This window comes from Alosa sapidissima, chromosome 4, assembly GCF_018492685.1.
Source record: "Alosa sapidissima isolate fAloSap1 chromosome 4, fAloSap1.pri, whole genome shotgun sequence".
Classification (NCBI taxonomy): domain Eukaryota; kingdom Metazoa; phylum Chordata; class Actinopteri; order Clupeiformes; family Clupeidae; genus Alosa; species Alosa sapidissima.
In genome coordinates, this window is record NC_055960.1 from 17593931 (window position 1) to 17613405 (window position 19475).

Below are 19475 nucleotides of genomic sequence, written 5' to 3' on the forward strand. Positions count from 1 at the left end.
TTGAATGTATTATTATTAAGTCATTCTCATTACTTATTTTTTACGATAGCGAAATATTCTTAGGATGATGACGGACGACGGATCCTCCAACATGCAAGCCTAATTTACAGCAAAGATGAATGTCCTCATGTTTTTCAAATCATGGCTTGATTTTTAAACAGGGGTTTCAATTACAATGATTCATGAACGTCAGAGAGTTATAATAATTCTAAAAATCATGATAAACCTAAAACATGGATAGGGGCCTACTGCTGCTACTGTTACTGTTGTGATCCGGGTACTCTCTTACGAGAAGAAAAAACAGGAAGTACAATCAGTGTCGGCATATGTTGTGAGACAGACCTTGTGTCATGTACTTTTAATTATTGGAAACGACAATCTGACAATCTGTTTAAGATTATACTGGTCGTCTTTTTGCAAATATACTCTCATGTCGAGATATAAATAAACGTCGTCTATCCTTAAAATGACGTGACACCACTAGGAAGGAAACTTTGAGAGGTAAGCTACTTCTCTTTTAGCTATGCTGCTAATTTAGCAGATGCTAAATTATCTGAATGTTTACTAGTCACGTTAATGCAGCGTTACATTCGTCGGTCTGTTTAACTTTATGTTGTTTTCACTTTGACACAAATACGCTATTGTCAGCTTGGAGATGTAACATGGATTTTGGCTAATAGAATGGCGCCAGCATGATGCCAGAATTGTGCATAAAACACGAGGTAACCTAATCTGACCGCTATTTAAACATTCGCCCATTTACAGTTATTCTCTCCAATGAAACGGCATGTTTAGAGAACCCCTTGAAACATATTACATATTCCGTGGTACCAATCTCTGCAACCACATTAGGCCTACTCATTTTCACTTTCTTGAGAAACAGGAACTATACTCTCGTGAGTCATATGTCCTCAGAAGAGAGTTATACACAAATGCAAACTAGAACTAGAACTGCACGTAGCACTGTCTACAACAATCCCTAATCCTGAGCCCATATAATCTCATGTGTTGTAGTTTTCAATATTATCTCTCTCTTACAGTCTTTCAGCAGGTTACAGCCGCATCAAAACCCAGCAATGTGGTGGTTTCAGCAGGGTATGTGCATATTACCTGTGGCTCTAGTGATTTGGACTGCTGCCACTTTTGCCTTCGCCTACATCACTGCTGTGTTGCTGAAGCATGTTGACCCTCTTGTGCCATATATAAGGTAAGAGGACTGAAAAGATATCTGCTTAGTTGATGTATCATGTGTTGTGTAGTGATAACACAATGATGTTAGTGTTGATAATGTCATTGATCCATGCAATGACTGATGTAATACACATAGTAAAATCCATGCAAATGTTTCATGTGGAAACTGAATGATATTAGGTTGTTGAATGTCAAAGCGAAGCAAAAAGGTGCTTGTAGATATTTGATGGCAAATTGACATTCCTATGCACAGACCAAGATGCTTAATTTTTCATTATTCATTCAGTACCATGATGAGTGATTTTTTTTCAAAAAAAATTATGTTTATTTGTATTTTTTATTTTTATCTTTATGTTACGTTTGAAGCGATACTGGGTCTGAAGCTCCTGAAAGATGTGTGTTTGGGATCATGCTCAACATCTCTGCATTACTTGGTAAAGTACAGTAGCTATCTTTTTTTTCTCTGTCTGTATGATAATACATCTATCATTTTCTGTTTTTGTTGTGGCTGCTAATACATTCCTGTCAACTTACTGCCATTGCTAACTATATACATAAAATCTCCTGGCCACCAAAACACTGTATGGTCTCCTTTTGGAAGGTGTGATGGTGAATATTTGTTACAAAAAAAAATACTAATCTTCTTCAGATCTCTCACACTGCGTGTCATGGTTTTATAATACTACAGGTATCTCCACCACTTACGTGCGGTATAAACAGGTCCAGGCGCTAACAGACCAGGGAGAGACCAGAGTCCATCAGCTGAACCTGCTGGGTATCATTCTTGGCTGGACCAGCTCCCTAGGAATGTGTGTTGTAGGAAACTTTCAGGTAGGACGACGTTCACTGAATCATGTGACTTGGGACCAGTGATGCCAGTAACGCGTTACTAAGTAACACGTTAGTCTATTTTGACCACTTTTTTCGGTAACGAGTAATCTAACGCGCTACTATTTACAAACCAGTAATCAGATTAAAGTTACTTATCTAAGTCACTGTGAGTTATTATTTTTGTCATTTTCCTTAGTAAAAAGATATATTCTTTGCTTTCTTCTTGTCTCGGGGATTAACGTCATGTAGGCTATGCCAACCTTTTCAGCATGAGGACAACTCACGTGTAAAACCATGCAGCGACACAAACGAAAACAATGGAGGGAGGAGAGAGATGCACATTTTATCTATACAGTCATTATTTTGAGTTTGTGTCAGCTAAACATGACAACATTAAGGTACATTGTACATTCTGTGCTGGCGACAAAGTGCTGTCTAGCTAGACATCCCAAGTCTCCCGAAGTTTTGGGAGCCTCCCACATATTAATATCCTGACGCCCGCAAATTACCTACATAAAATCTCCCGGAACCTAGAGCGAACAAGAGCACGCAAGCCAGACCGGACTTCAAATCGCGTGTGCATCTGAGTTAAACGCGCACACAACGGAGAGGGAGAGAGAGAGGAGTGGTGCGTGTGTGCCTGCAAGCGCATCCAAGACAGAGAGCATGGTCTGTTTTGCTAAATCAACCAATCAGTTTTCAGTGTAGGTGGGCTTAGCTTATATCTCTTTTCTCCCGAACTTAATTAATCAGTTCAGTTAGTGTATCTAGGAACAGGAGCGTCATGGCAGAGTCAGTGCCCCTTAAAAAGTAACATTTAAGACCCATTTCACATCAGACTACAAAAAGTGTACCCAATTGTCTCATAAGAGTAAAACATAATGATAGTCTTACACACTGCACTGTTTGTAACACGCTCACGGCGGGTTAAATGATTGCAAAAGACTTGTTGAGGTGAGTTTAATAAGTGTAATTTCATTTGCATATTACTCAGGCCTATACTAGATGGCTAGTTGCCAAGGCTACATGAAAAGGCCAAACTACAAAATCTACATATTTTACTTATTAATTTATATCAATGGGCCTTCCTTATTTGGTGTACTGACTAGACATTATTGAACAAACATCTGAATTTCAGTATCTAAGTAGGTTAGGTTGGGATGTCTGCTATACATTGTTGGCATTACTGTTAAAATGCACTTCCAGTATAGTGAGTATTGGCAAAACCGGTTATCATTTTTATGTTGAGGCGGTGGGGATGTTGTCGGCAGCTGCTGAAAGTAACTAATAAAGTAACTTGTAATCTAACTTAGTTACTTTTAAAATCAAGTAATCAGTAAAGTAACTAAGTTACTTTTTAAAGTAGTAATCAGTAATCGGTAATCAGATTACTTTTTCAAGGTAACTGTGGCAACACTGCTTGGGACTATTATTTTCCCCTCACTTCTGCATCCTCATGGTCTGTCTCTTTCCAGAAAACCACCATCTTTTCCATACACATAGTTGGGGCGGTGCTGACCTTTGGTGTTGGAGCTTTGTACATCATGGTGCAGGCTGGCGTGTCCTATCAGATGCAGCCGCATGTTCACAGCAAAAGCGTGTTCTGGGTGCGTCTCAGTGTTGCAGCCTGGAGCATCGCCAGCAGCATCAGCAGTATCCTTCCCAAAAACCTTTAACTTTTAACCGTTAAGTATTCCATGGGGAGAATTAAGTATCTTTCTATCTATCCATCCATCTATCTATCTATTCATCTGTCTGTCTGTTTGTCTGCCTATTGATCTGATTAAATCTAACTGTTTACTAATTACTCCACAGCAGAATCCATTTGATAAATCAGTCTAGATGCTGGAATACTCACAATTGTATACAACATTAGAGAATGCCAGTTGTCCAGGATAAGATTAGTGGCAAAGGACAATCTTTCACATATCTTTTGAAATGGTGAAGTCTGAATGCAGAGACTGTTTTCACTTCCTCGTCTACAGGATGCTAATTTTGCTCCAAACTTTATGGTCTATCTGCATTTTTAGTTCCACATGTTATTTCAGTGGTTTTCTCTACAAAGACTGTAGTCTGTCTGCCACAGAGTGCTCCTTAACCTGGTGCCTCCTCAGTGTTTGTGTCATCCATGATCATGTACAGCAGCTTGCCTGGGGTGGACTTGTCAAAGAAACTACACTGGATCCCAGGAGAAACGGTAAGGTTTAAGTAGTACAAGTTTGCACGTGGAGTGTGACTCAAAGAGAGAGACTCAAAACTTTTTACCTTCATGAATAGAGGAAGTTCAGAAAAACCTCTTCACAGTTTCATATCCATTTTAAGACTGGTTGACCAATGTGTGTGCCAATACAATGAACAAAGGTATACCTTGAGCTGGATAAAACCTGTACAATGTCTTTATTTTAAGAATATTTAGGAAAGTATATTGTACTTGGTTTTAGAAAGATTATTTCTTAACTTCTGCACAAGTCCATTATTTTACTCGAGTACATGAGTGATTGATGGAATGGCATAAATACTGGATCTGTCACCATAACAAATCCAAAGTGAAACTAGATGCTTTGAGTTTTCCTAATGCATATTGGAAGGTCTGACCAGGTTTTGTGTGGCAGGGCTACACCGCTCATCTTATCAGCACCATCTCTGAGTGGTCTCTGGCCTTCTCCTTTGTCTGCTTCTTCTTCACCTACATCAGGGACTTCCAGGTAAGAGCGTCATTCACCACCTTTCCTCCAAGTTTTCTCCCTCTCACGGTCATTCCCATTTCCCCTGCCCTCTATTCCGCAATATTGTATTTGCCCATGATCTGCTTCAGTTCATGTATTACCAAAAGTATGCATCAATGCCACACTTACCTTCTACCTAAAATTGAATTGTGATAGAAAATCAACCTGAGAGCAGAGGTGATGCTTCATGGTAGTCACCTGTATGAGTCATCGCACTACGGCGTCATTGGGCCTCTGAATCCAGGAGAAAACTCCCCCCTGCTTGCTGGCAGCATCTAGAGAAGAACAACACAACCTGAACCTTCTACCTGGCAACCGGACCGGAACTTATATATATGCTCCACAATGGAGTGTCCATGTTCAGAAGCTCTGAAGAGAGGTCCTGAGTTGGATGAAGTGACTTTGGTTAAAAATGGCCAGGTTTAATCTTTCTGCTGTGAGATTCGGTCTGACAGGGGAATCTGGCCTGCTTTCTGCTATTGCTTGAGCTGTAAGCTTATGAACTAAAAAAGCCCTGTTTCAGCCTCATAAGATCTCCACTCTCTTTGAGTTATATGAAGAGATCACTAACACCCAAATAACACCGAGATTATTTATAATATTATGACGTCATATGTCATGACAGAAAATGTTCAGATTATTCTGAGAAAAAGCATCAGACTCTGACATAAATTATGTCACACTTAAGAATGGGGAACTGATCATGCTTACGCAGTATTAATGCAAATTATGGATTATTTGTTTATAATTTTTGTCTTTGCTGGTACTTTCATACTTTAAAATCTGTTGATGAGCTGCAGGGGGCACTAAAGTCATACTGTTTAGTATGAGTATCAGAAGAGGATATGTTGAAAGCAGCCTAATGCCTGAGAAGTAGGTCTAAGTAAACATGAAGTATTTAAAGTTGTTGCTTATGATCTCACTGCACACTGCCAGTTCACAATAATCTCACAAGACAAGTGTACCAACCTTCAACGGTTTCTCAAAACTAGGGACATTGTTTTGAGAATCTGTTACAGTCTAACATTTACAACTGCAAAACTGACATGACATTTCTGTCAAATACTGTACTCTGCTTAGATTTCGTACCACTTTCACATCCACCTGTCATTCATTTAAATAAGGGTGTGGCAAGTAGGTTTTGCTGCCAAAAAAATAAAGCCTCTGCACTTGCAACAATGAAGACATTGTGGAAAAATGGCGAGCCTGTTGCTATCAGTGCTCTGGTTGTTACCCCATTGCATTGACCGTTTTATACTTCTATGTAATCATATGCATTAAAACACTTAATATAAAAGAAGACATAGAAGACTGATAGGGATATCGGGGCTCACTTCCTGTGGAATTGTACCATCATTGTTGATGTAGAAGCATTTGAATTTGTTCAGGAAAGCCACTTACTGCACTTCCTAGTAAATACCAATAACAATAAGACATACGGCATGGTGGGTGTCAACCCATGATGTTCGCTCAAATACTGCCATTTCAAAAGATCCATTCATATCAATAGTATATTTTGCTACTAGAAACTACTTTACTACTGTAGAATCAGTTGATTTGGAACGTAACCAGTGATCATATATTCTGTAAGTATACTGTGTACATTTCAGTTGTATTCATCTTTCCACATTTTTACAATAATAAAGGAAACAAACAAAAGCATTTACCGCTTGATTCCTCTGAATGAAGAATGGTTTACTCTTATCATATATCAAATATAACAATATATTAACCTACATCAGATGTATGAATGACAGTGAAGCATGACACATCAAATCAAGTCTTAGCAAGTATCATTTTATAAGAATAATACTCCAAGCTTTAACTTTTTCATATTTTATTTACAAAACTAAGACAAAGTGCTATTTTACATGTAACACTCTTATACTCAAATATAAAAGTTTTACATGGCTCAGTTATACTTGAGACAACATTTGATGCAAGAATGTGATGTTTGAGACACATATATTAATATTAAGATTTGTCAGGTAGAGCCATAACCACGTTTTCCTCCCATATCTTAAGAATGACTGAGCTAATAGGAAATAGGAACATGCTTAAAACAAGCACCTTATATTCTCATTTAGCAGATGACAATCTTCACGACAAAAGTGTTTTAAATATTCACATTATACATGTCATCCAACTAAATATCCTTCTAAATTTGACACTGTGGATTAAGTGTATTCTTTGAGTCTGCTATAGACTAGGAAAAAAGTGAGCTAATTTTTAACATGCAACAGCTACCCTGAACATTTTTATTGAAGTGATGACAGTGCTTCAGAAAGAATAACATTTCCTAAATGTCCCTGATCCTATTAAGGCAACTTGCATACTTGAAGCTCAAGCTACAAGCTTCCCATGAAGCCCTCTTACATATTCTTCCAAGGAAAGAGCACAACTAAAAACGTTAAACCATGTCGAGAATGCTCTTTCATATGAGTTTGCTGAGGTTAAACCATCACAGCAGCCAAGGAGTAATAAAACACTAAGCACTTTCAGCTGACTCACACCATCTCTCTCTCTCACCATCTCCTTGGTTAAAAGAGAGAAGGTTACACCTTAGACCAAACTAATAGCATGAACTGAGAAGGTGGGCTTATAAAGCAGTGATCGGACAGTGTTTTGGTCATGATGAGGTCCTTACAATCCCACACGTCCCCATCCACCTTTGCCCTTCTCACTTTTCCTTTTCTGTTCATATTCAGACACTTTTTTATGAAAGAAACCTGAAAATAACAGACAATGATCACACTGATTAGATAATATTCAATTCAAGTTTTCAATTATGTAGATAATAACTCAGAACAGACTTCTATTGTTCTCTTGTTTACTTCTATTGTGTGTTCACAGATGATTGCCAAAATGGTAATTTAACTCGTTTTGAAAACCACAAGAAGACATCTCTGACCTTCCCGATTTGGATGCTTTTCCACTTCCTGCATGAAGATATCAAACATTTGCGTCTCCACAAAGTGTTTAACAAAATGCCGGTTGGCCTTGGGCTCTGTGGCCTTGCAGAAGCTCTTTTTGTTGAAGAGGCCGGGCTGGGCTGCACTGCCTCCGCGCCTCACATGGCTTGCGAAGTGTCCAACCGTCGTCACAAAGAAAGACAGGAAAGCCTCAGAGATAACCCTGTTCAACTCCTCAGCAGCTGAAAGTGGACAACACAGCAGTTTGTGTCCATTAACCATTAACCACTAGTGTGATGCTGTCCACCAAAGGAAATGTGTTTTCATGCAACATAAGCATTAAATGACAGTACACAATATGAGTTCTCTAAAATGTTTTTGGCCTCAGTCAGCCAGCATACTGTTTTAATCATATGTGGTTTGTACGCAACAACTCTTCGATGCCAAGCCTCTCCAAGAATTATCTCATATAAACAGAGTAAAAATGTTCTCTAGATCAGATATAACAAAAACCCTAATGAAGCAAAAACAAAATCTCACTTGAGTTTGGTTGTCTGATACTGAGCGCTTGCAGTAATTCCTCCTGTAGTTTGGGTGGGATGATAGTGTCCTCGTCCCCGAGCTGTTTAGAGAAAGAAAAAGTAGGAAAGTCTGGGGTTAAGTTTGTGGGTCTGGAGGGAATGCTTTGGCTGTGTTGCACATACTACTGCCAAAAATACTAAAACGGTCTGAACTACAATAGCTACTCATGCCCAAGGCTCCCTCAGAATTAGAATCATGTGAAAATGAGAGAAAAGAGTGGAAACCTTTGACTCATTGTGTATGTATGTGTGTGTGTGTGTGTGTGTTTGTCTATGTGCTTTAAAGAGAAAATGAAAGCTCATTCCTGGTCATAAAAGCCTTCAAATGTACCTGACATTTGACACTCACCCGTGTGATGAACCTCTCCTGTGCACCGTCTGATAGATTAACGATCAGCAGCTGTAAATTGAGCACAAAACAGAAACAGAATGAAAAATCACCAACCCAGTTCCCCTGGCCCGTGGCCACATCTCTAATCCAGTTTGCTTAATCAACGTCACTAGACATCTGGAAGTCCTCACAAGACACAAAGCCGAGTCTCTACTGACCATCAAGATTCCCTAAACAAAAAACACGAGCCTTTTTCTAAAAAAAAAAAGTCCACATTCCTCAATGTTTCCTTGAACTCATCTCCAAGGGAATTCAACATTAAACAGAACATAGACAAACTTAAGGGGATGGATAATAAGCTGGAGGCCCTTTACTGAGAACAGCACATAGGACTACATACAAATGCTTATGACGCATAACACACTGCAGACTGCCTTGGAGCCCCTCCCCCCACCCCCCACACACACCATTTAATCCCCCCATACACACACACAATATACCTTTTTAATTACTACTTTTAATTTATTCTTTAAAGTTGAGCTGGCTCCTGAGCAAAATAATTTCATTCCTTATGAGTACATGACAATAAACTACTTGAACCTAAAATAACAACGCATTACTATAGCGGATTTATGTTAACATCTGACTGCAATGTCCTTTGAGCAGGCTACTCACATCATCACTCTGGTCAATGACCAAGTTCAGCATGTTGCTTGTAACACCCAGCAAATACGGAGTGGGCGCCATGACAACATCTATGAGAACTTGAGGCACAATGGAGATGAAGGTGTGTTGCCATGTGAACGGGTAGAGTAAGGCAGCTACAGCATGGATAACCTGGGACAGGGTGCTGTAGTGCACATAAAGTTATTAATGTTGAGAATGGTATTGCCTTGAAAGGTTACAAAACATTACAACCCTAAATGAAGTACTGTAACTTGAATATAACCATCCACAGAAAAAAAGACATTCTAAACAGTAAGAAAGTTGTACTTTACATCAGTGTGCCAATATTAATCAAAACATGACAAGAGACAAAAAGTCTTATCTACTGTGTTTCATGCCTTGTCATCAGAGCCAACCATATGATATAGGTAGTCATCTCTACCTGAGTTCATCAGCAATGAAGATGATTCGGCGCTCCAGCACGGTGGCAGCAAACACCTGAAGCACCTCCTCATCCCTAAGGCAGCAGAAGAGCGTCCGGAAGTCCACGTGCTCTAGCCATGAGTCTGTGGGTCGTGTGAGACTGATAATCTGGTGACAAGAAGGAAACGTGTCTAAATGACATTCATATAATATCAGAGAGTTGATAAAAGCAGCCCTGGAGGGGGGGAACTGTGGGGTAATCAGCAGCATCGCAATCACTAGTCAGCACCTCAGTTCCGGACTCAGGGATGAAGCTCTTGATCTTAACTGTGTTGCCAGGGGCAGGAAAAGGGGCTTCCCTCAGGCTCTGCATGAAGGGATAGATCATAGCCATGGACTTCTGTCTTCGTTTCTCCACCTCATCGAATATCTGCCGGGAAAGCACACATTTGTGTCTTCAGCACTTCACACACAGCAGTATAAAAGGCTCACAACAAAAGTGTGAAAAAACTGTGTATGACCTGGGCTAGCGTGCAGTAGCCTGAAAGTTGTCGGGTTCAATTCCCGGCTTCCTCCGTTGTGCCCTTGAGCAAGGCACTTAACCCCAAGTTGCTCCGGGGACAATGTGATCCCTTGTAATATACATGTAGCTGACATATGTAAGTCACTTTGGTCAAGAAGTGTCTGCTAAATGTAATGTAAAAGAACAGAGCATGACAGAAGAGTGAGGTGAACTCTTCACAACAGAAGACTTCATGTGATCTGTTGTCAAAGGGAGGACTGAGGGTGAACAGTGTGTGGTGTGCTTTAACTTTCTCCTTTGATCAACCAGTAGCACTGATTTTGGTCATGATGACTAAACGGAGAGCAAAATGTAGTCTATGTAACTATGTTGTGTTTGACCGACCATGCAGCTCGGCCCTGCATCTACCCAGACTTGAACTGGCAATTTGCTGCAACTTGGATTAGGAGGCGGGCGTTCTAGCAAAGGAGCTAAAACCAATGGATGCTAGCATCAATTACTAGCACCTCTCTTAAGGTGTTTGGGAGTGAGGTTTACATAATGTACATAATGTGTAGCTGTCACAACAGCTGGCTACTGTTACATCTGCTGTTACAATGTTGATCCTGTCATCTGTGAAAGTTGTAGACCAACTGTGAGAATGGACCACAGCACTGAAACAGCTCTGGTCAGAGTTGTGAATGATCTTAAAATTGCCACAGACAACCACAAAGTGTCCATCTTGGTACTTCTCAATCTCAGTGCAGCCTTTGACACTATCGACCATAAAATTCTTCTTCAACGCCTAGAACACTTGGAAGGACTAAGAGGCACAGTTCTCAATTGGCTTTCCTCCTATCTTATTGGAAGATCACATTCTGTTTCTATTGGCAATTTTACATCTGATGTAGTTGGCATTTTATATGGGGTACCTCAGGGGTCAATTCTTGGTCCTCTGCTTTTCAAACTGTACATGCCCCCAGCCCCCCACTTGGGCCTATCATTCAGCAGTACAATATTTCTTATCATTCATATCCCAATGTCACGCAATTATATCTGTTTCTCTGTATCTTTATCTCATCACATCACTCCAGTATTAAAATCACTCCATTGGCTCCCAGTAAAGCAAAGAATTGTTTTTAAAATACTTTTGATTATTTTTAAGTCATTGATGGGTGTAGCTCCCTCCTACATTTCTGACATGCTCATTGCATATACACCAGTCAGATCCCTAAGATCCTCAGGTAAAGGGCTCCTTGCAATACCAAGAATTAACTCAAATTCAGCATGGTACCTTTAGTCACTATGCCCCCACTCTCTGGAATTCCCTGCCTCCTGAACTAAGGACTGCTCCGACAATGTATTGTTTTAAAATCAGATTAAAAACATATTTATTCTCACAAGCTTTGAATTAGGCTTTCAAGGTTATTTAAGTAATGTAATTGTTTTTTGTTTTTTTTACTTTTTAAATTTCTTATTATTGATCATTTAATTATTATTTTTTTATTGTTTTACATTTTTTATTCACTTTTATTCACTTGTTATTATATGTATTTTAATCTCCATCTTTTTATGTCAATCTAACTTTATTGTTTGGTCATGTCTTGTTTGTTTTCTTTTGGAGCACATTGGGTCTATGCTTGTCACATGAAATGTGCTATATAATAAAGTTGATTTGATTTGATTTTGCTACCCTGAAACCAAAACACCAATTGTATGGTTTATTCCTTGTATGTGAATGCTTGAATGTCTTTTTTGATTGTATACTTACAGGTATCCAATGCAGTTTCAGGATCATTTCAGAAGAGCCATGTCAACTCAACAAGGTAACATTACACAATTTAATACAAAGAGTAGGCTATTGAACAATTGCCGTTTAAAGTATTTTGTGATTCTCCAGGTCAGGGGAAAGCAAGTTGCAAGGCTGGGATTCCATAGATGGCTAGACTACAGCTGCAGAAGGCACACGATTCTCCCTATTAAAAGACAGTTTACCATCAAAATTACTTTGGAGGTGTTATATTAAGGTGAAAAACTTGCATAGGATGCCTTTAAGAGCCAGTTTCCTCAAAGCACTCTGAATAGGAAAGGGCAGGGTTGTCTTTGTTTCCTGGAGAGGCTAGAGTCCCTCAACATATGTAGGAAACTCTTGCAGATGTCAATGTTCCCTCTGGAACTCTCTTCAATGCTGTGGTTTAAATATAAAAGAGAATCTATTTGGCTGGATAGGCTGGTGGGGAGAGCTATCTCTGTAGTCAACATGGAGCTAGACTCACTAAAGAGTCAGTTGCAGAGAAAAAGAACCCTAAACAAACTGTTGTCCATCATGGATAATCCCCTCCAACCCCTGCATGGGACAGCTCACCTTGGAGAAAAGGCCAAAGCAAGCGACTCGACTGATGATGCAGTAGGCCTCTGGTGGACGTGCACCTTTGCCAGTCGGCTGAAAGAGACACAACAGCAACACAAACAATATCAGCTTTAGTTATGTCATTATTTCACATACAGTATTTGAACGTCGACTGAGTAATATTGCTGTATTTACATTCCCATAGGAGGTATGACTAATACAGAAAGAGACTAATGCTGTTGCTGAAATGTAATGCAGAAAATGTTATACTCGTATACCTTGTATAAAAACATTCTCATGATTTAGTAACCACACCTATATGAGTACATAGTATGTTAAGGTCTACTTGTTGATATTGTGTACATTAGATCAGTAGGGAAACAAAAAATCTTTCAGAAGTTCCAGCTCTTCCATTGGTCAGCTGACACTAAACAAATGAATATGGGATTCCTTTCATCTTTAGTTTAGTCTGATTACAGTTTTTCACAATTGCTAAAACACATTGCTTTTGGAACCTTCCACCCTTTTCTCAAAACTGTAAACACAAAACACCATCCTCAAACTTAATTCACAAAACCTCTGACACTTCTAAAATAATCGCCTCAAAACAGTTTTACCTGTGCTCAAAACAAAACCATGTTCAGATCATTCACACAGCATTTAAAATGAAAACATTACTGAGCAGTCATTACACACAACATCAAAAAATTGAAAACATAGTGTTAAGGGCATATATCTCCCGGAAAAGGCGCTAGAAAAGACAGTTTTCAGTACTGTAAATGAGAAGAAAAGACCTACTCTATGCCTGTTTCTGTCCATTGTTGATATGACCCTGCACTGTTTAGCAACATGTTTGCACTTTGAACTAGCTTATATTGGTTGTGTCACATCATTTGAAGTATAGTATAAGAATAAGTATAAGTATATATACTCTTTTGATCCCGTGAGGGAAATTTGGTCTCTGCATTTAACCCAATCCGTGAATTAGTGAAACACACTCAGCACACAGTGAAGACACAGTGAGGTGAAGCACACACTAATCCCGGCGCAGTGAGCTGCCTGCATCAACAGCGGCGCTTGGGGAGCAGTGAGGGGTTAGGTGCCTTGCTCAAGGGCACTTCAGCCGTGGCCCACTGGTCGGGGCTCGAACCAGCAACCCTCCAGTTACAAGTCCAGAGTGCTAACCGGTGGGCCACGACTGCCCTAAACAAGTGTGATCAATTTTGAGTTGACACAATCTTATGGTTCATTATGCATCATAAGTGCATCATAGTGCAAACAGTGTTTATTGCATGAGAATATGTTTAGAGTTTTGCAAAACTGTAAATGGTTTTGTCAAAACAGTGATTGATTCAATAAACAGGCAACTGAGCATATGGCTCAGAGAATGGGGTTTAGTGTTTTAACAATTGTGAAAAACTGTAAGATTACATTTCTGACATGCTCACTGACAAGATGAAGATACGTCTTCATAGTTCCATTACCAGTAATCTTCTGCAATAGCCGTTCCGCCTGCTACCATCGATTTCAGTCAAAACGAAAGAGAAGGTTTCACTGAAATTATACAAAAGATGCAAGAGAAGGAAGTCAGAGGTAGTAATGCTCGCATCATATATCTGAGGGGAAAAAACAGTATTACACTGAAAAATGCTGAGGCTGAAATGTTTCTTTTAGAAAAGATAACCTTTTTTGTCTTTCATCGTCATGGTAAGAAAACAGACAACAAATTGTGTATGAATGCTGCACAAAGAGAGTGTGGTGTTGGGAAATCATGGATGGAAGTTTTAAATATTTATGTCCATGTAACAGTAACAACAGTTTCTTTTCCACAACACCCTCACCACAGGGCAAATGGTTATGTGTTAACCCTGTTTCTAGGCTGGTGTTGCAGAGGAGATATGGGTAATTTTGTTCCATTTTACATCCTCCTATGAAAAGCTTGCACTACAAACAACCACATCCTGCACTCTACGAAGCTGTGAGCGACATATCAACGAGACTGAGTCGTTTTTTCCGTGTGTGTGGAGGGGGGTGGGCTGGGGGGGTGCATGAGTTAAAGAACTGTGATTGTGAAATCATACCATGCAACATATCTAATCAGTTCCAAGAAGCATCAGGAAGAGATAAATCAAGACGAGCAGGAAAAAGCAACATATGAAAATAATTCAAAGACTATGATAGTGTGTGTGTGTGTGTGTGTGTGTGTGTGTGTGTGTGTGTGTGTGTGTGTGTGCGTGTGTGTGTGTGTACCTGGTGTATTCAGTCAGTGGGACCCAGTTCACACCCTCGGGAAAGCAAAAGAGAGTGATGGCTTTTAAAGACTTCTCCTCGTCCTCTCTCTGTGACTGACCCATTGTATCACGCTGACAAATACAGAACACAACTTGTAAAATGTATTTACACATACTATATGATTATTACTATTACTAACAGATTAGAAACGAGTGCATGCAGGATGCGGATTCTGTTACATGAATACCATAGGTGAGTTTTACTATATTCAATTAATCTTGTATTCATAATAGCAACATTAGTGGGATAATAAACACATCTAATCCAGCATTGTAAACTACTTTCAGAGTGTTACTAGTCCTGTAGAGTAAAAACATCAGCAAAGTACTCATGGCATTTTTTAGCCTGGGTGTTCCCATGCTGCCTTGCGCGCGATTTGATTCACGCTGCTAAGGCAGCCTGGAGACCATGGAGCAAATTTTCGCCTGAGATAGGGAACCAATCACAGAACAGGGGGGAAAGCAAGACGATGATGAGCTATGCACAGACGCATTTGATAGACATCCGTGGCACCCAATAAACAGATCTGGGCATTTTTTTCAAATACGAGAAAATGAACATTTGGTTCCCAGACCACGTCTCATTGAGAAGTGGTGGCGCTAGCCAGGCTAGGCATTTTTACTAATTTTTAAGTCATCGAAGTAATAAATAGACCTGTCTAACCATCAACAACCAACTTCTTATTTTTGAAGGGATGTCAAGATTCATGGTCAAGGTTCATGGCCTCTCAGACGTCTTAGCACTAAGCATGCCAATACATGCTTTGAGATACATAGGTATGTTTTATCTATTACAGGGAACTGACTGAAAACGAAAGGGGACAGAGCATTTGCAGTCAGGGCCCGTGGCTCTGGAAGGATCTGCCCCAGGAAACCACACAAGCTGACTTCTATGACCTTCTTTATATCCCCTTTACAAACACATTTTTTATCAGAGAACCTTTCCTGATTTTGCTTGATCTTGAATTTACTTTGGACTGTCTTATTTCCTTTAAAATGGTGTTTTTAATGTTCCTATGTTCTTCTAAAACCTGATGATTTAATGTATTTGCTAAAGTGCTCTTTAAATACTGGTCAAGTGGTCAAGTTTATGTGGTGAATTTTCATTTTCACATGACTGTATTGTGTATCTTTAACTTAAGTCTAACCTTAGGAAACTGGTAAGTGATCTGTGGTTCGTAGCCATCCTGGCCCCTTTTCTTCTTGAGGCTGACCACCACCAGGTACTCAAAGAAGAATTGCCCACTGGCATTGCTCTGGTCCTGGGTTCGGGCAGAGTCTGGTGCCTGGGGACCTGAATTTGTACCAGAGGGAGTCCTCTCTCCTCCTAATGATACAATTTAAAAAATGACTTTTTCTATTGACTCCATGTATTTATTCAACAAATTAATCAGTAATGTCTCTTTTAATTTCACCATCTGCTTTTCATAGTTCTCATAGCTTACACAAGTCCCTGACTAGCTTACAGTTCATTTAATCATACTCTTGACATCATTTGCAGAGCAGGTGAGTGGATGGGTCATGTAAACTAAGTAGCAGGGAAACAGAAAATGTTAGCTAAGTCTATACTATGTTCCTTCACTTCAGTATATCATCAGTGTCCTATCTGAGAGGAAGGCTTGTTAAATAGTACATCTGAATTAAATCGTTGCTCATATTTCACATAAATTGCAGAGACAACAAATGTTACTGTGTGTGACAATACTGTGTCTGACATCATTGCAATCCAATGCACTTTAGATCTTACAAAGGACAGAGTACTGTCTGTGACATTAGTTTGTTCCCAAAAATACAAGGGAAGGGCCATTTAACAATGACATCTTTGATGTGATTTGATGGTGGCACTACAACCAGGGTGAACCAGTGAATGAGGAAGCTCAATTTACATATTTGTATACCAACAAACACAAAATGTAATTCTATTTGTGGTGGTAGGTTTGCAGAATTAACCTGAATGCAACAGTTTTTAACAAATTAGTGCAGTGTGGTTATGATTCTAACCAGATTTAAGCACAATTTAGTACAACCAGGAAAATCATTGTGTGGTGGTCAATGTTTATATTGTGGTGGGCCGCCACAAATAAGTCAATGTATGGGGAACACTGCCATCAATATATAGCTATTCTGATAGGGCTGTCCCCTGTCCACCCATGGGAAACCTAATATCCCATCTAGTTCCAACCCTATGTAACACATCTGGCACACCTGATAATCCAAGCCAACTGAATGACAGCTGAGAATATATAAAAAACACCTAACAGCCCGTGAGCATGTTACAGACACGCAGATAAGAACAAGGATACTTCCTGTACAGTCAATGCAAATTCAGCAACTGCCCTTCATGTCAATATGACAGTGCATGTGACATTACATTGCAATCAATCTAGAAATCAATTATGACTTCCAACGATTATGAAAATAAAATAACAACATAACATTTTGTTTTGAAGCAATGCTCTTGTTTTGTCTTGAGCTATAGATCCAGCGCTCCCTTTGCATTACAGTGGTAACTGTTGTATAACCTAAATGTTTTATATTTTTTTGAAAATGGATGGTGTTCCCAAAATCATATATATATATATATATATAACTATAACTATAGCCTAATTCTGTTAAATAATCCTGATCTTAATATTGACCAAAATAACCATGATTATGTTTTTTTGGCATAACTGAGCTGCCCTAGGCTTAGACACTTCTATGTAAATAAAATAGTTACTGGATTAGAGTAGATTTGATGTAGAATATAACATACAGAGGGCTGTAAAAATTAATCAATTGCTTAATTGTCAACTATTAAATTAATCACTTACCGTACTTGTGAAGTTTTGCATTAATGGTTGAGAACACACTACTCAGTTTCCTCAAAGTGCCAGTGTCCCGCTCATCGCTCTGTCTGGACATAGTGGCACCCTGTGTGGGAGTTATGGAAAGAGGAGAGAGGATTTATAATCACCATGAAGGAAACAAAGAGAGATAAGAGTTGCTTTCATTTCATTTGACATTATCAAGCGCAGCAGGCAAATCCACAACACTTTCCTTATGGTTTGTAAAATTGGCTTAATGGGACTTTTTGGTATATCATCAAAAAGACAAAAGTTATTCCTTAATGTGGGTTGGGGAAGTTGATGAGCACTATTTGAACAGGCTATTGAACATAACACAAAAGCATACGGTCACAGTCATATAGGCCTACAATGGCTGTCAGCTGTGCTATGGCCAGCAATAACAAAATCACAGAAGCAAACATAAATATTTCGGCTATAAGCTAAGCACAGTTGAAGTCACTGAACCTGCACTACCGGATTAGTGACTTTTGTTTTTCCCAAATCAGACCTTTTCCCTTTGTAATTGTGAGAACATTTTGTAGACTAGGTTAGTTGAGCTAACAGTTAACGTTAGGACTACTTGGAGCAAAACATTGGTAAGATTCTACCAAAAACATTTTAAAACACTAAACGCTTTAAAAACACTAAAAGCAATGACATTGGCCTATTCTGTTTCTGTTTAACATGGTCAGTAGCCTATCCTACTAGCCTACTTCTTCAGTTTTCACATTTATGAGAAACGTTAGACTAAAAACGACAACTTGTATTTTATTTTCAAATGGTTCAGAGGTTCAGTAGCCTATAGGCAACCTATAGGCAACAATTTCGAAGTATTAACAATCTAACAAGCCTGTTAGAAAGTAATGTTTGCCAACTTACAGGTTTGATGCGTAGGCTATTTACAGTCAGCTGTCAGCCTATAGCCTAGGACTAAAAAATGTTAACAGTTTGTCTTGACCTTGCCTCAGGCATTGCCGTGAAGACGCATTTCTAACGCGCTGAAGTAGTAGGTAGGTGACAGTCGCGCTCTTCTTTTATACGCGGTCTTCATTTCTCATGCCCAACAACATTGCAGCCTACTCGCGTGCTGCACGATTCAGAAAGTTTCTGAGTGCGTCCCTGTTGATCCCTCTTCCGTTTTTCGCACGTTGATAGTCTATATTTAACCATTTACGCTTTGTTCGTGTGTTTTTTCCCCCTGCTTGACACACTAATGTAGCATATTTGCGCACACTCGCCTAGGCAACAACTCAGGTGGTTTCGGGGAGGTGTCTTACAGCATGACACTCCACCCACCCGCAGCATTAATAACGCAGGCTAACCCTTTACAAACTCTGTCTACACAGCAATTTGGCCGAGGCAGGCTATGTTAAGTATAGGCGAATCTACTGATTTTACGCAGACGTAATTTTAAAACGTTTCAAATAAAGTTGAAAAGGCCAAATGTAAGGATAGTTCAAGTTCAAGTAGTTTTATTGTCATGTACTTATAAAATGAATTATAAGTAATGACATTCTTAAGCTCAAGAGTCAGCTCATGAAGAATAAATGAAAAGGGGAATGGTGAAATGGTGTGTAGTGTGTGGGGAGGGAGAAGCCCCTGGCTGCAGCTTGCAGATCGGGGCTGGGCTCAATGTGGGGCGGAGCGCAACGTTGAGCTCAGCCCACCTTCAGCGTCTTCTCACGCTGACAATGTCCGTAGGGCCTACCTTGTTTCCTACTGTCCAACTTGTATTTCTCAACATAATCTAGGAAGAATGCTTAAATCTATAAAAGCATTTCCTCGACTTCAAGAGAAATAAACACGGAGGTTAAATCGCTGTTAAGCAGGCTAACAGTACTGG

At 39.5% G+C, this 19475-nt stretch overlaps 2 protein-coding genes across 2 annotated transcripts; one reads left to right on the forward strand and one right to left on the reverse strand.

The window, feature by feature from the left end:
• Positions 1-182: 182 nt before the first annotated feature.
• On the forward strand, positions 183-6410 carry dram2b (DNA-damage regulated autophagy modulator 2b). Its single transcript, XM_042090148.1, has 9 exons — positions 183-501; positions 649-722; positions 1041-1207; positions 1558-1625; positions 1880-2022; positions 3498-3675; positions 4137-4219; positions 4635-4727; positions 4905-6410. Exons 2-9 carry the CDS (start codon positions 693-695, stop codon positions 5025-5027), a joined length of 885 nt encoding a protein of 294 aa, XP_041946082.1. The 5' UTR covers positions 183-501; positions 649-692; the 3' UTR covers positions 5028-6410.
• A 158-nt stretch (positions 6411-6568) lies between these two features.
• Positions 6569-18875, reverse strand: dennd2db (DENN/MADD domain containing 2Db). Its single transcript, XM_042088848.1, has 13 exons — positions 18512-18875; positions 17618-17717; positions 15953-16131; positions 14764-14876; positions 13998-14067; positions 12529-12606; positions 9951-10091; positions 9681-9829; positions 9248-9422; positions 8591-8641; positions 8201-8282; positions 7660-7902; positions 6569-7477 (listed from the first exon to the last, which is right to left on the reverse strand). The coding sequence occupies exons 2-13, from the start codon at positions 17706-17708 to the stop codon at positions 7392-7394; spliced, it is 1458 nt and encodes a 485-aa protein (XP_041944782.1). The 5' UTR covers positions 17709-17717; positions 18512-18875; the 3' UTR covers positions 6569-7391.
• Between the last annotated feature and the right edge of the window lie 600 nt (positions 18876-19475).